This window comes from Antennarius striatus, chromosome 15, assembly GCF_040054535.1.
Source record: "Antennarius striatus isolate MH-2024 chromosome 15, ASM4005453v1, whole genome shotgun sequence".
Taxonomy (NCBI): domain Eukaryota; kingdom Metazoa; phylum Chordata; class Actinopteri; order Lophiiformes; family Antennariidae; genus Antennarius; species Antennarius striatus.
Window position 1 is genome coordinate 4771193 of NC_090790.1, and position 15817 is coordinate 4787009.

A 15817-nucleotide genomic window follows, 5' to 3' on the forward strand; every position below is an offset into this window, starting at 1 on the left:
AATTAACAAGGCAGTCACATGATCAATTGTTTAAAACAATAATTACAATTGCCTTAGGAATCACTGTGCCAGCACATCTTCTGAATTCAGCTGACGCAGCTGAAGAAGTTTCAGTGTGTGTCTGATGAAACTGTTTAACCAACAGAAGCTACATTGAAGTGAGAATTGATAGACTTTCTTCATTCAACCTCAGCTCATCTCCTGTTGGTGTCGACGGTGTCATCATGTGACTGAACTGTTGCTGGAGTTCATTTCACTGCTGGTGGAGGGAGTTCAGGCTGTCAGCTGCAGGACCGGTTGGAAAATAGCTGAAAAACAGCCCGTGTTATACACGATAGAGGTGATGCAACATCTCCTAGTGTGTTAGTATATGTCTGTATTTTGATCCCTCTAGCTGTGGTGTCATAACTGACGGTCATTTCAGTCGGGTTTTGTTCTGTGACGTAGTTGTGCTTTGATCTATGAAAGTAGGTAAGGGTAAAATTTTGAATTCAGGGGTATCGCAGGATGTTGCATTCTCTAGCCTGAGTCCTTTTTTGCACCTAGAGTTGTCTAAAAGATGTTGTTGTGCAAGGCGTTCTATTCTATAGTTTGAAGGTACGTGATGTTTTATATTATTTAAGAAAATAATTTGTTCTTTACAGAGAAAAGCAAAACGCTGTTAAGTTTGAAAAGCTTCATTTTTTTTTAAGCCAAATGGGTCAATTTCTCCCAAGCACAATTTAAAGAGAAGAAACACCCAGTTCAGACCTTTCTTTCAGATCAAATCCAATTCATCCTCCCAGTCTTCTGTTCTCAACAGCTAATAAAAAGAACACAAGGTACCAAAAAACAATTCCATTCCGATGAGAAGAGCAAAATGTTCCAGGCAAAGACTTAACAGTCCTTCATACAAAGCTTTCCTCTTCCTCTCAGTTCTTCCAGGTCCTTTAATACAACTGAGTCTTTACAGTTCTGGGTCACAGGCTTATTTATTTCTACTAGATAAGATGTTCCATAGATGTACAAGAGAAGCAGTTGTAAACATAGTTGTAAGTCGAATTTGATATAAACTCGCAAAAACTTAGATATTTGGCTTTTGGTTGAAATTTAGTGAAAATTTAAAAAAAAATTCAAGCTACAGCAATTTTATATCATGAAAGCGGGGCCGGAAAGTAGAAGCATGAAATGGTGATATCCTCATCTTTATGACAGAAGAGCACAAGTTTACGAGAAGAAGTTCTTAATATGATGATAAAAAGAAGTACTTTTATGAGTATAAAGTTGTAATATTAGGTGGTACGTGAGAGAAAAACTGTGGGAAACTTCCTGTTGGATATAGGGTTCATCACTGTCATTGGCTGCGCATTAAATTTCCCTCAGTAAATATGTGGAACAAGTGAACCAATAAACCACCTCCGGGATTAATTTGAGGTCCACATCAATATTTCTACATTTTATGTTTTAATGTTCTTTTCTGCTGTAGTCTCTGACCGCAACCGATTTCCCATTTTGTAAATATAATTAACTTTATTAATCCTGTAGGACATTGTTAGTCCACTCTAGCCCACACTGGTGGTTGGTCACATGCACACATGTAGTGTGCTTCAGCACACCTTTATTGGAAATTCACAGTATGTGGAAGACGGTTATATAATCTCAGGATTTAACGGATCAGTCACACATAATGAGTCTAAAACTTTCTTTTGTGAAAATCAATTCCATGAATGTTTTTATTTCACCACTGAAGATACTGTTAGGCTCAAATAACACCTAAAAAGACAAAAACACAACCCTTATCTACACCAAAGGAGAAATGTTGAGTCAAAATGACAAATTGAGAATCTCATCACTGCATATTCTGTACACCAAGAGTCTTTTCAGATGAACTGCTAGTTATGACCAGATCATAAATAGCACAACTATTTTATGGTAGAGCATAGCTAGCAGAGAAAAGCAGGATTTTTAACAGCTAAACTTTTAATGTGAAAAATATTAAAAATAACTTGTAAGAAAAGTCGCTGGGAACAATTGTGTTCTGTTCTCAAACGATAAACTGATTACAATAGAATTATTTGACCCTCTGTGTGTTTTTCAGCTTCTCTTCAATTGTCTTTCATTATCAAAGTTTAATTCAATATTCTAATGTTAGCAGCCTGAGTCAGTGGTGCTAACATTTACAAACAGGTTAGAGTGCCTTTTCTGGCACTGCTGCAGAGGAAGTGATGCGTTTCAACATCAGGTTTGCCTGAAATAAATAGTCTCTACTTGTTGAGATTCCCCAGCAGGATTTCAGCTCCTTTGTTGGTGTTGATGCTGCTGCTTATTTCTGCTTTGATGGACTTCAGTGCGACCTTGACCTCCTCGGCCACGGACTTGTCACAGCTGTTCAGCAGGCTGCACACAACACAGGACAAGATGTTTGGGTGACACACTCTTTACGTTTTTTAAAAGATATTAAATAGTTGAGCATGCACTCATGGTAATGGAGAAAGTCATTATGATCCTGGTGTATATCAAGTTACAGTTATATATCTTGGATAGGTCAGGAGATTTTTTAAATTTATATTTTTCCAGCACTGAACAAAATGCAAAACTCGATCTAGGCGTGGGAACGCACGCATCTGAAAGTTGATTTCCGAGGGAATAAAACTGTTGAAGAGGAACTCTTATTCTGACATCACATGTAACACAAAACCTTCTTAACAGTCCCAAGCTCTGCTTTCTTTTATGATCATCAGTATGTGTCTTTTTTATTCCTCACAATAAAATATTGTGAGGAATAAAATGCAGAAGTAGCCCTTGTCCGCTCCTGGCAGTCTAAGTTTCTGTCTGCACGCGTCCTTCAAACAACCTCCAATCAACCGTGTTATTATAAATGGCAATAAGAATAACTGTAAATGGTTTATCTGCATGTAATCAGATTGTTAGAAATGTTCATGTGTGAACGTTTACTGACCTGCAGAGCACCATAGCTCCTCTGTTGACTTTGACCCAGCTCTTCAGTTTCTCAGTTCCCACCGTGTCCACCAGTATCCTGCTGAAGCGCTCTGAGGAAGACAAACCGGCTTTAAAAACATCTTCATCAACAACATCACTGATTTCAAGTTGAGGATAAAGTGAGTGGTCAAAAGTGTCTGGAACAGCTGGTGTTCTGCAACCTAAACTGTTAATTTACACTCAAGAATATAAGTGACACACTTATTTCATGAGTTAAAGCGAACGAATTATGCACATAAGGTTTATATCATAAAACTTGTTAGTTTCATGTGTAAATAAAACAGATGTGGAGGCTCTGGCCTGCAGCTTTGAGGTTGTCTCATTTACCGACAACCTCTGTGCAACAACGAGACAATGAAAGTAAAATGACTGCTTCGATTCAAGTTGTGTCACATAACTCCTTATATATGTGAGAAATAAGCCTTTTACTACTGAAAATGTAACCATTGTTTATGATCAATAATTCATCATGAACTACCAAAATTAAAGCTGGGAGGATTTCAAGTGGAATAGGAATGGGATTATTTTAGAAGAGCAAAGATTTAAAGATGCAACGTGAATGGAAAGCGTGTTAGGGGTTAGCATGTAGATACACACCACGGTGTGTGTTTACCTTCCTTGCCAGCCTCTGCCAGCATCACGTCCTGCTCTATGAGCCACTTCAGCACCAGGTGCCCTGCTGGATGCTCGGCCATGTGAAGCTGCACCAGAAGTAAAGAGTAGAAGAAGGACAGGCTTTCAGAAATGACTGCACTTTTATTGAAATACGTTTTATCTCTAAGCAGATTCTCTTGCTCATCCATAGCAATCAAGATGTAGAACAATCACAATTTTAAAGTCTTGGTATTAGTGTGTGTGTATTATGGTGTACTGTAGATCTATGGTGATGAGTTGTGTATTTCAGTTTTAGAAACAGGACAAGGATTTATTTTATAATTTCTGATTCAATACAAACAATACAAACCAAACACCCATTTTTGAAGAGGTTCATAAATGAATTCTACCTGTTCGCCGCCCCCTCCTGGCACTAACTCCTGATTGGCTAACGCAGCCACGGCTGTCATGGCAGGCCTCAGGTCTCCGCAGGCTGACGCCAGGATGTCACTGATGGTGACACTGGTGGCCTTGTCCATCACCATGGTGTCAGCGTTGTTACGGAGATAGTCCAGCAGCGGTGGGGAGACGACCTCCAGCAGCTCCTTCCTCCGAATCGCTGCATCTTTTTTACTGAGGCGATGAAGAAGAAAATGTCACAACGGTTTGTTTTGGGATGGATTCATGTTCATTTTGTTACTGCATTCACCTTATTTTATACTGAGCATTTTGAGTTCTGAATTTCCATCTATGTCATGTCAGGAGCCTGTCATTTCATTGCAGTTCAAATCACAATGAACTGGAACTCCCTTCTATCATTTAATCCATAGAAAACCCTCCAGAAACTACAGCTGGTCCAGAATTACACTTAACAGAACCCCCTCCATCATGAATATCGCTCCCATCCTTTAACTGTTTCTCTGGTGTCCAGGTAAAAACAAGATTGACGATACGAGAATTCCTAATTGGTCAGGTCTCCCAAACATCTGCACCTCCTCTATCAATCCGAAAACATCTGATTATCATGGGGTCTAAAACCTTAAATCATTCCGCTGCTCTTCTCTGGAAGCCCCTCCCAGAAAGAAAATCCCACCATAAATGGCCTTCTGAACCAGCCTGTTTAGACAGACATTAAGCTTATCCATTTCCCCTTTTTACCATCCATGCTTTGTTTCATAAGTGAATTATTCTTATTCCTACTGCTTCTGGATGTTACCTGTGTGCGTTTCCGTCTCCCTTCTCCAACACCTTGATGATCTCCGGCAGGAGGTGAGCAGGGTCTCTGGGGCTCAGCAAGTACAGCAAAACCTTCTTTCCATATTTATTACCGATGACCTCATCCAGAGACGACAGTATTTCCTGACAGGAAACAAAAAGAGCTACAGCTTTAGACATCTGACCCCTCCTCAAACTAGTGTTTGTGACGCGGTATGACGACACACGGTATCAAACCTACTGAGAGCACGGCCTGTTTGACCAGCTTGGTGTCGTCCACGCAGTCGAACACGGCCAGAAGTACCAGGTGTCCGAATTCGCCCTGTCATGAGTAAACAATGACGCATAAAGGAGACAACATGAACACCAGGAGCTGAGGTTCACTGATCACATGCGCACCAACAACTGAGCGTTGAGGTTTTATGGCGGTGGTCTTCCTCTCTTCTAAAAGCCTGTTAGCCGTACCGACCGTTTGTTTCAGAGGAACTCACCGTGGCGAACTTCACCATGTATGTCTTCATGGTTTTGATGATGATTTTTCTGTCCTGAAACACGAGAGGAAGGTTTCACACACAAAGCCTGGTGCACCGCGCACTGTATCAACCTGTATCTCCTGCTATCGGAAGGTTAAATCTCTTTTCTTTAAAACAAAGACTTGAATATGAAGTATGAAGGTAATATTTTGCTACAATAAAAAGACAAAAACATGACACACGCGTGTTCACACCTTGGCCGTTCCGTGCCACAGACAGTGCATCGCCACTCGTGCCCCGTCGTGCGTGTGAGCCATGTAGACGACCGACTCTCTGATGGACTCGATCATCTCCTGTTCATCAGAAGTGACACAAAGACAACATCAGATATAACTTTAATTAAATATACAGCGTCAGTGACTTCTCCAGTGATTTTTTTTTTACAACACATTGCACATTTTTTAAGAGCATTAGTAGTAAAATGAGCTTCTGTGCATTTTTATAAAACAATGTATGAGATGTCAGAGAGGCTCTTACCGTTCTCTGTTTGTCTGGGGCCCAGAGAAAGAAGTCCAGGAAGACTTTATGGACCAGAGAGTGTTTGATCACTTGTTCTCTGAAAAGACATACGATCATTCAAACAGCAGCTACAACAATTACTCTACTGTCGGCTTTGATTTTAGTTTGATCAATTGTTTCGATCGCTTTATAATGTCAAACACACAAGCTCCTGTTTCTTAAATGCATTCAATTAGATAATAGGCAGAATTTGCATAAAAGTTTTCAGTTTTATAACTTTTCTCATTTCCTCTAGGTTATAAAAAAAAAATCAATCGTCAAACTCTGTTGTGTTTTTTTTTTCCTAACATCTACGTTCTTTTGATCGACTGACTGGTCACATTTCACTAAATCGTGCTGATAATATATTCAGTAACAACTTCTCTGTTCATCTTCATCCTTTGGTGAGAACTGTGTTTGCTTTCTCCTCTTACTTCTGGGCCATCGGCGTGAGGATCTGCTTCATCTCATCGATGATGTTGTTCAGCTTGTCTGGGTTCTCTTCTGCGACTTTGTCGATGGTGTTACACGCTGACGACTGGACAACGAAAATGTGAAGTCAGTCAGAGTTGATCCAACACAGGGAGGCATCGCGTTGTATAGTAGCAGGAAGCAGGCGTGTCTGTACCTTACAAACAGTGAAGGTGTTTCCATATAGCTCCTCCGTTAGCATGAGTCTCTGCGCAAGCACGGCCTTGTCGTTGTAGGCGTACTCAACAATGGATGAGGCAGCGGCGTGACGAAGCATCGGCCGCACGTGACCCTTAAACGTTTGCATCAAGGCTGCAGTCAGCTCCTTGTTCCTGTGGAGGGAACACAAACAGGTCACATACCAGCGTCATCTGCATCAGTTAGTCGAGGACACTATGACCTTGGTTTATTTGGTGTTAATTTTCAGATGTCTCTTCTATTTTACTACCAATAATCATAAAATACAACAGATTTTTTTGACAGATAATAAATCAGTCACCTGTACCTGAGATCTGTCACCTTTTAATCCAGATAACTCTTCAGTGTCTCTGTGTATTTTTATTTATGACGTGTTGAGTCTACTTGTTATACCTCTCAGTTTGTGTTACAGCTTTAATCCACTCATCAGAAGAAACCAGTCTGAGCTGACTCACCCGTACATGAGAAGTTTTTTCACCACGTGTCTGCCGTATTGTGATTTGCACAAGCTAATGATGTCATCTGCAGGAAACAATAAAGAAACAACACTTTAAAAAGTCTTTTAAAGAGTTCTTCTAACCAGATTTAACAAGAAAATATGTGATGCTTTCAGTCGCAAACATTAAATTCTTCAGGCCCAATATTACCCAATTAAACGTAGTAGAATGCAAGTCAACAAATCACAAAAATCTGAATTTAAAACAGGAAAGTATGTGTTTTTATATTTTGGTTTGATCTATGGTCTTTCACTGGCATTCTCCCTTGTCTTTCTCTCTTTTTCAGTTCCTGAGTGTACAAAAGTTGAAATATGATCATGACCTAGTTCTCAAGGTTAAGGTCATCATCTCATTTTCATCCCCATTGCTGCCCGAGTAATTTGCTTTTTGTTTCATCTTTCTATCTGCAACGGTTGTGAAGATATTTGGTGGACATAAGAAAGGACGGACAAACACACGAACACTGATAATACATCACCGCTCTGAAGCGGGATGCAAAAAATCAACAGATGAAGAGAACGAACGTGTCTGCTCACCTTTAAGCTCTTCAAACACCTCCTGTTTTTGCTCGTGACTCCCGAACTGAATGAAACACTGAATCACTCGCACCGAGTCGTGAGCAAATGCCATCTGGAAGGGTCGGAGTGATGACATGAAGACAAAATACCAGTCTGAACATTTTCATGGTGTTTCTGTTTCTATGTTCAGAAATCTTTTTTACAATAAAAGAAAACTTGTTGTCTTTCACACATCTGTGGACAGTTTTTAGGTTATTGGAGGACACAAATATGAGCAGACGGGAGGAGAAGGGCTCACCTGTTTGATCTTCCCACGGATCAGATCATGAAGCTCCTTCATCAGCTTCATCTTCTCCTCATTGTCGCACTTCTTCCTGTTTACACACAACAGCATAATCTGTCAAAGACCAAGTCACAGTGCTCCAGCATTCATTAAAGCCACCATCAAGAATATGGGTTTGCTCATGTTTTGTTCATATGTCTTCCTGAATTATTACCAAGGGAGTGACCATGACAGAAAAATACAATTTAAGAAGAGTTACTCCCTGATATCAAAATGTGTGGCTAATGTGGAATAAGATTCATTATATAGCACTTGCAGCTTCAAATATTTTCAGAATTTAAAAGGCTTTTGTGTTCTCTCGTTGAATATCTAGCCCCCAAACGCCTATAATATTCAGGTCCTTAAAAAATTGAAGCTGCCAAACTCTTTTCAGTAAAGAGCTTCACTGTCTGCTTAGGTCAAAAAGCTTAAAAGGAAAAAGAATAAGGGGTTAGTGTTCAACTCTGTGTGTGTGTGTGTGTGTGTGTGTATGTGTGTGTGTACCTCCTGAGGGCGCCCCACACTTGTTTTGCCTGACAGATGATCTGAAACATGTCCTTTCTCTCCGCAAGCTGTCTGTTCTTCTTGAGCTCCTTCTTCTTCTGTTGCCTGTTTAGATTCAGCTCTTTGGTCTCTTCTTTTGTCTTCAACTCACTTTTCTTCATTTTCTTAGCGGTGGGACCTAACACACACACAAATAGACACACACAGGAATGAAGTACGATCTTTAATATTCCTAAAAATGGCTGTATGCATTGTGGTATGTTTTCTATTATATCTAATTTGAATTCTCTTTTAGATTTAAGAGGAATGGAAAAATAATTTCTGGGAGTAATAAAGGGTCTTTAATCTTAATAAACTTTGTAACTCTTAATAAAAAGTACATCGCCGGAACTCAATAATCTCTGACCTGGTCTTGTTATTCTGTATTGTTTACTGCTTTTTACACCTTAAACTTACCAGCTATGCTATACTGTTTACTGTCATTATAAATATACCGTTTACTGAAGATTAACAGAGTCTAATCGATCAAAATGCTAAGTAGCAAAGGAGAAGATTGAAAAATTAAAAAACATGCTGTCAGTCACATGTTTTAAACTCACAGCTCAGCCTAATCGCCAATTTAGTTTAAGAAAAAATAGTTGCAATTTAACAAACGTTTTAGGTCACAATATTGCAGGTACATAAAGTCTGTTGGCCAACAACATAGTCTGTGTATTTATTTTTAGCCCCTTGTGATCGACGTTGACACCCTTCTGTAATCCATGTGTAATGTAGATATTTTCTCACCTTCACCTTCCTCTCCTCCTTTTCTCGCTTTAAAGGGTAATTTTCTCTTCTGTGGCCCCTTTTTGGATTTGGAGAATGCCGGCTTGTTTGGTTTTTTGGCTACATCTCCACTTTTCCCAGCTTCTTTCTTCTTCTCAGTCTTGTTGTATGGTTTGAATGGCTTTTTACCACCTGGCTTACTGCCTGGTTTTCCACTAAATTTGGTCCCCGTGGAATCTGGACAGAATGAGAAACGGTGGTGACAAATGCAGTCGCTGGCGATGGAGCTAACAGATGAGTCATGATAATTATATATCACCTTTCCCCTTCTGCATAAATTTCTTTCCACTTTTTGGAGATACGGGTTTCTTTGCTTTTTTCTCCATCCTGGTAAAAATGACCAAAGTTAGAAAGAGACGTGGACACCAGCAGAACAACAAACACACAGGTTATCAGATTTGAGGCCAGGTGGACAGCAGGTCGTGTCTGGTCTGCTTAACCTCTAAACCCTGAAATATGAAGGAAGAGACGATTGATATTACATTTAAACGTTTGATTTGGCACACACACAAACATGAGGTTAACATATATTGAAACACCAAACTATTGTAAGATAATTAACTGATAGGACATGTAAACACACTGTAATCTGACGGTGATCCTGGTTACAATGTTGAGATCATAACATAACAGAGTTACGAGTACATGTACTCACGTTCCTTCATTTATCACACATTTGTAAACACATTTTCATGAAATAAATGTTTCAGTTTGTGTCGTAGCCATCTTTACTTCAAGGCTTTGTAACTCTTTTATGTGTAGTTAACTCGTCTCATTATGGACACGATGTCGTAAAGAATTCTTTAACATCTTAACTTAGTGTTATTATCCTCTGGGTTCAATTGTGTTCATAATAACACTCATTTATACAGCTGGTACTTACACGTAGTAGACACTCACGTTATTCCTGCCCAGTCCATGTGTTGTTTCGGAAGGCGCGGTTTACGGCACAAGACGTCCAATCAAATCGATCCGTGACTGCCGTAAAATGTCTGTGGTTTACGACAGCTCTTCTTCGATGCTGAAAAGTAGTGGAATACTGTACGAACTTGAAGGCGGAACAGTCTGCAGTCGCCTCTTTCTTTTAGCCTTTCATCCAAGTCCAGGTTATGCTGGAACCAACTCCCGCCGACAGCGGGGCGGGAGGCAGGGGACACCCTGGACAAGCCGCCAGTTCACCACAAAGCCATAAATAGAGCGACACACAGCCATTCACTCGCGCATGCGCACTTACCGTCAATTTAGGGTGGCCAATATTGATGGTGGGAGAACCTGAACCGTGCGGTGCAGGTATGGTTTTGGCTATAACATTTGTATGTTTCATATTTATTATTTACACCAGTATATTTCATTGTACGTTTTTAATATATACTTATTGTATATCTTCTTATTTCAATGCAAATGTATTCTTAAATTTATTCTTATTCCAAATTTTACTCTTCATCTGAGCCTGGATAGCTCAGTCGGTAGAGCATCAGACTTTTAATCTGAGGGTCCAGGGTTCAAGCCCCTGTTCAGGCTGTGAAGTTTTATAGGCAGCACTGTTGCCTCACAGCACGGAGGTCATGGGTTCAAACCCCAGCAGTCCCAGAATAGTCTTTCTGTATAGAGTTTGCATCTTCTCTCCAGTCAGTAAACATCGCAGAAGATTTGTGCAGAAATCAGTGCAGACGACAACAGATGATTACAAACAGGAAGTAATTACAACTGTTTCCTGACAATTGTCAAGGACAATGAGAGATTCTTGGCTAACAAAACCAGGTAGCTAAGCTACCGTTGTCTAGTACAAGGATGTTACCGGAGAGTTAAGACAAAACTTGGAGGTTTTTCTTGTGTTTGTGAAGTATATTGAACTGTTGGCTGTTGGGCCCTGTCCCTACTGCAACAGGCAAACTCCACACAGAGCGTACTCAAACCGGGAACCGTTGTGCTGTGCGGCCACAGCACTACCTAAATACTTATTCAAAATTAGTTTTAAAATATACCTAAGCTGAATATAGCCCACACAGAGGACACTGATACGTGTGAAAACTCACCAGTGACGACTAATATGGTTCTCACTCTCATTACATTTAATAAAAGGTTCATTTTTATTTCTAACACTCTTGAAACATGTTGTTTTACAATGGTGATGACATCTGGATCATGCAACCTGGATGGACAATTAAATTATAAAAACATTTCAATAAATTTTTTTTGTTATTTTTTATTCATAAAAAGAAAGCAAAGCTCTTGTTATCAAGATGACTGTTTGCTATTTAAACCCTTTTCTTCTGTCAAAAAAACCATTACACTTACAAATTCAATGGAAAGAAAAACTGCTGAATTTTATTGTCATGAAAGAGCTTTAATGAAGTAAAGGTGTCTGACAGAGGTAACTACACAATTAACACATTGCAATCTTTTCAAAAAGTAATATGAGAGTAATAACATTTCCAGTAATTACTTGGAAATTCTGTTATTCCTCTAATTGCATTTCTGAAGTTTTGGCAGCTTAGTCCATAAGGACCAGGGGTGACTGGTGTACGGCCAGGGTGTGGTAGTAGAGGTAGTGGTAGCGTAAATTGATTGATTTGGATGAGCATTAACAGTCTAAAACTTTTAGCAAATTTTATGAAACACAATTGACCAGATCTTTAAAAGATTTGGGGACAGCACAGGATGAATAAAACTACTTATTTAGAAAGCAAACTGTTAAAAAGAATACAAAGCAGAGTCAGACTGCTTCTCTAATCTATCATCACCTCTTCACATTTTTTTATAGTCTCATGGATGTCATAACAACTACCAAAACTTGGAAGAAACGGTTCCAAATAAATGAGATGTTGGTGTATGATGTATTACAACAACAAATAAATCTTCAAAAAAATAGAGAAAACAAAATAGTCCACTTGTTGAGATCAAAATGCTTCATACAAATAAAAGAACAAAACAATACAAAAAAGATACAAAAGATACAAAAAGAGACCGGTTGGGGATGAAACAACTGCAGGTTCTACTTCTTTCGGAAAGCTTCCAAAATGGGGTAGATGTTTTCAAATGCCTCGTAAATCACTGCTCTCTCCTTGACACCTTCAAAACCCTTGGAACCTGCACCTGGTATTTACAAATATAATACATCTTCAGTAAATGTCAGTCATTGCTCACAACAGCAGATCTTTAATGGCTTTTTATTTTCATTTTCTCGGGTACATAATGGTGGCAATGTGATATATCCACACTCTGTGCCCCAACACAATTCATATTCTCCAAAATATATGCATTCTTTTATGAATAAATAATGGTTGATCCTGGGTATTTCGATATTTTGAGAAGATATATTTTTTTAAATGCACGCTTTAAAATATACATACACACATAAATGTGTATATATGTGTGTATGTATATATATATATATATATATATAAATTTTATATATATATATATATATATATATATATGTGTGTGTGTGTGTATCTTCCCAGACACAGAGATCCCCGCCCCCAAACAAATGTGGGTGATCACCTAACACTGAGTGAAGTCATACATAGAGAAATGCAGGACTTACCTGTGAACACAATTTTCCCAGAGGCGAAGATGAGCAGAACGATTCTGGGTTTAACCATCCTGTAAATAAGTCCTGGAAAAAGTTCAGGTTCATAGCTGAAACAAATCAGACAAATTCATTTTAACAATTGCACAGATTTTATCAAACCCCTTCCTCCCTTCATAAATGAATGAATGATTAAATCATTAAATTACCTGCTGAATTTTTGATGTGTGAGGAATAATGACTCCAGCCGAATGGGAAATTTCACATCGCAGCTTCCCACCATGTTCTGAATAGTGAAGTTCAGGAACTTTACAGGAAAACCCAGCTTCTCCAGCACACGGGCATGTTTTCTGGCAGCTAACCTAGACAGCTGCTCACTAGAAAAAAAAGTGAAGCGGAATATAGAATATGAAGAAAATGAGGCAAGCAAATGAAATGAGAAACCAAAAAAAGATAGCAGACGTTTTACTGAAAGTCAAGTCGAGGCAAAATCCCTACTAGACAACACTTCTCTGAAGATATTGCTTTTTTATTATGAGCTTCAGTGCACAAGATAAAAAATGAGCTGTATTCTGACCTCTTAGCACCAGTGCAGACCATCTTCCCAGAGCTGAAAATTAGTGCTGTGGTCCTGGGTTCTCGTAACCTCATGATGGCTGCAGGACAACGCTATAAAATTTGAGAAGAGCAGCAAAGATTACAGTGATGACTCGTTTGTTACTCAAGGTGGCTTGTTTCATATCGTTTCATATTGTGATGCTGTATAATTTAATCAATAACTTAAGGTGTGGACCTTAAATTAACGTGTATGTCAATAGTCGTATCGATCACGTTGTTAAATTCTGTTTCATTTTAACTTCTAAACATAATTCCACCGACTGGCAGATTGATGCTAAATCAATTGATTATATTTGAAAATCAAATGTAGAACATTTTACGACACTTGTCCCCTCCTTAGCTACCAACAAAATAAAAAAATTCTATTAAACCCCAGTGATAGCATATAAAGACGTCAAATCATTGACAACAAAGTAATACGTAATAAGAAATAAGCGACAATCTCACCTTTGGGTTGTACTCAATATTCCAAGCTTTCAGCGCAATGGACATCAGCTTCAGTTTACAGCCCAGATTAACAACAGATATTACGTTTCTAATAACAGCAGGGAAGACAAGAAAAGTGACTTAGTTTGAGGGAGTATGTATGTTGTATGGAAATTACTGTATTATAGGTAGTTTTGTAAGCAGTAGTTCATCCCTGCACTGGGAATATCTACTTCCACTTACTAGTCGAGTGATTAACTCGACAATTTCTTCTTAGAGCAACCATCTTAAGACATTGCTTCTACACTGAAACATAAACCATTTTCCCATTTGAAATGAAACATACTTCAATTGTGGTACAATCTCAGAGCTCTTTGAGGCTGGTGTGGCTGGTGTGATGGGGGTCATTGGGGTTTGTGGGGTGTTATAGAGTGGGTCATTCCTGGGCAGTGCTGTGGTGGTTGAGTCTGTTGCTGTCTGGGAATGGGAGAGTTGAGGAGTCTGCCCCAATGGACTGGGAAGGCCTGCAGAGAAAGGAAATCTCTCTCAATATAAAGTTCAAGTGTAGCCAGGTTAGGGATTATAAAGTTAAAAGTAAATAACCTCCGCGGAGCACTGGCGTCGTGTCCGGAGTTTCCCCCACTTCTCGTCCTATGCTGGCTGGGATAGGCTCCAGCTCCCCGTGACCGGCTTCGGCGGATACAGCTGAAGGAAATGAATGAATGAAAGTAAATAACCTAGATTGGTACCTATGGAGAACTATGGAGTACTACTGAGAAAGCAGGGGAGGAAAAAGACAGTGAGTTGTACCTGTGTTTGCCTGCTGCTGCATTTGCAGTTCCTCCAGCATCAACCAACTGTTAGTATCCTGGTCAGGCTGGGATGTCAGGAATGAGCCATGTGGCATCATGGGACTGACTATTGGTAGGTATGGGTATACATTCATGGTCACCTGTGCAAGGACTAAACAAAACCTGGAAAATTGAACTATGTTTGAGTAAGCAGCTGAAGATGAGAGGATTACGATCGTCTTATCTTCACACGGATGGAAGATATTCAATAAATCATACAAATAGGATATATCTTACCTCCTTACTGTTTATGCCTTTGCCATGGTATATGTAATTACAATATATTACATCTGTGTTGTAATTGCATGTGCCACTCTTTTTAAACAGGTTTGTACAAAGGAACAAAGGCGGTAGATCAAAGCACACTCTTTGTGACGTCAAAAAGAACCGTAAATCAAAGCACAAGGGGCGTGAACAAAACTCAAAGGTTATGACTGGTCCCGATTATTACTGCGGATCCCAATTATTATTACAGTCTCGCAAACAAACGGAGGGACAAGCAGGGAATATCAATAGTCTTGTTTTGATCCACCCTTGTAATTTACGCGGGGCCTCACTAGTCTATAAATTTGACGTTGATGCTCCTGCAAAGTTCAACAGGTGTGTCTACGGCAAAATTGCCTGGGATGATTTGACAATGAAAGGCATCCGTAGCCAGTGTGCTTCAAACTGCTTGTCCCTGTGTGTGTATGTGTTTATGCACTTATTTGTTCTTATGTACTTGTATTTATCTTTAGTATTTGTTTATATATTAGAACCTATATTTTGTTTTTTTTTCTCATCTTAAGAAACCTCATAACGTTTATTTTCAAACGATGTTCTACAAATGCATCATATTTACAAAAACTCACAACATACTCCTCAAAATAACCACATCCCACTTCAAAGCGGTGATGTAATTGTCAGTGCTAGTGTGTTCGTCCGTTTCGTATGTCCACCAAATATCTCCACAACTGTTGCAGATAGAAAGATGAAACAAAAAGCAGATTACTCTGGCAGCAAAGGGGATGAAAATGAGATGATGAACTTGACTTTGAGAGAACTAGGTCAAGGTCGAATTTCAACTTTTGTACACTCAGGAACCAGATAAGATAGAAAGACAAGGGAGAAGGCCAGTGTAAGACAATAGATCAACACTAGTGGTTTGATTTACCCTGACCTATGAAAGTAGGTCAGGGTAAAATTTTGAATTCAGGGGTGTCGCGGGATGTTGCAGTCTCTGACTGCCTTGGTTCC

At 39.3% G+C, this 15817-nt stretch overlaps 2 protein-coding genes and 1 non-coding gene across 5 annotated transcripts; 1 reads left to right on the top strand and 2 right to left on the bottom strand.

Moving 5' to 3' along the window:
• Positions 1 to 1110: 1110 nt before the first annotated feature.
• pum3 (pumilio RNA-binding family member 3) lies at positions 1111 to 10095 on the bottom strand. 3 transcript variants are annotated; one of them, XM_068334599.1, is made up of 18 exons: positions 10038 to 10095; positions 9414 to 9603; positions 9116 to 9331; positions 8330 to 8507; positions 7802 to 7877; positions 7522 to 7615; positions 6944 to 7010; positions 6448 to 6622; positions 6254 to 6357; positions 5799 to 5877; positions 5516 to 5614; positions 5280 to 5333; positions 5030 to 5110; positions 4790 to 4932; positions 3984 to 4206; positions 3593 to 3680; positions 2939 to 3029; positions 1111 to 2376 (listed from the first exon to the last, which is right to left on the bottom strand). In XM_068334599.1, exons 2-18 carry the CDS (start codon positions 9478 to 9480, stop codon positions 2244 to 2246), a joined length of 1968 nt encoding a protein of 655 aa, XP_068190700.1. In that variant the 5' UTR covers positions 9481 to 9603; positions 10038 to 10095; the 3' UTR covers positions 1111 to 2243. The 3 variants fall into 3 exon arrangements, with proteins under 3 accessions (XP_068190700.1, XP_068190699.1, XP_068190698.1); XM_068334598.1 differs by having other exon boundaries at positions 9414 to 9481; positions 10038 to 10089; XM_068334597.1 differs by having other exon boundaries at positions 9414 to 9481; positions 10055 to 10078.
• A 507-nt stretch (positions 10096 to 10602) lies between these two features.
• On the top strand, positions 10603 to 10675 carry trnak-uuu (transfer RNA lysine (anticodon UUU)). Its single transcript has one exon. It is a non-coding gene; the product is annotated as a tRNA-Lys (tRNA).
• A 1438-nt stretch (positions 10676 to 12113) lies between these two features.
• On the bottom strand, positions 12114 to 14209 carry LOC137608550 (TATA-box-binding protein-like). Its single transcript, XM_068335023.1, has 6 exons — positions 14077 to 14209; positions 13752 to 13839; positions 13264 to 13355; positions 12896 to 13063; positions 12702 to 12796; positions 12114 to 12250 (listed from the first exon to the last, which is right to left on the bottom strand). The coding sequence occupies exons 1-6, from the start codon at positions 14136 to 14138 to the stop codon at positions 12150 to 12152; spliced, it is 606 nt and encodes a 201-aa protein (XP_068191124.1). The 5' UTR covers positions 14139 to 14209; the 3' UTR covers positions 12114 to 12149.
• Between the last annotated feature and the right edge of the window lie 1608 nt (positions 14210 to 15817).

Excerpts from the sequence above, each read along its gene's own strand:
- pum3 (XM_068334597.1), bottom strand. The coding sequence starts at position 10,074 with ATGGACTGGGCAGGAATAAC. Across the intron at positions 9,482-10,054 it reads ATGGACTGGGCAGGAATAAC|GATGGAGAAAAAAGCAAAGA; the intron begins GTGAGTGTCTAC and ends CATTTTTACCAG. Across the intron at positions 5,878-6,253 it reads CTCACGCCGATGGCCCAGAA|AGAACAAGTGATCAAACACT; the intron begins GTAAGAGGAGAA and ends ATGTCTTTTCAG.
- LOC137608550 (XM_068335023.1), bottom strand. The coding sequence starts at position 14,138 with ATGACCCCCATCACACCAGCCACACCAGCCTCAAAGAGCTCTGAGATT. Across the intron at positions 13,840-14,076 it reads GAGATTGTACCACAATTGAA|AAACGTAATATCTGTTGTTA; the intron begins GTATGTTTCATT and ends TGCTGTTATTAG. Across the intron at positions 12,251-12,701 it reads TGGGAAAATTGTGTTCACAG|GTGCAGGTTCCAAGGGTTTT; the intron begins GTAAGTCCTGCA and ends TGTAAATACCAG.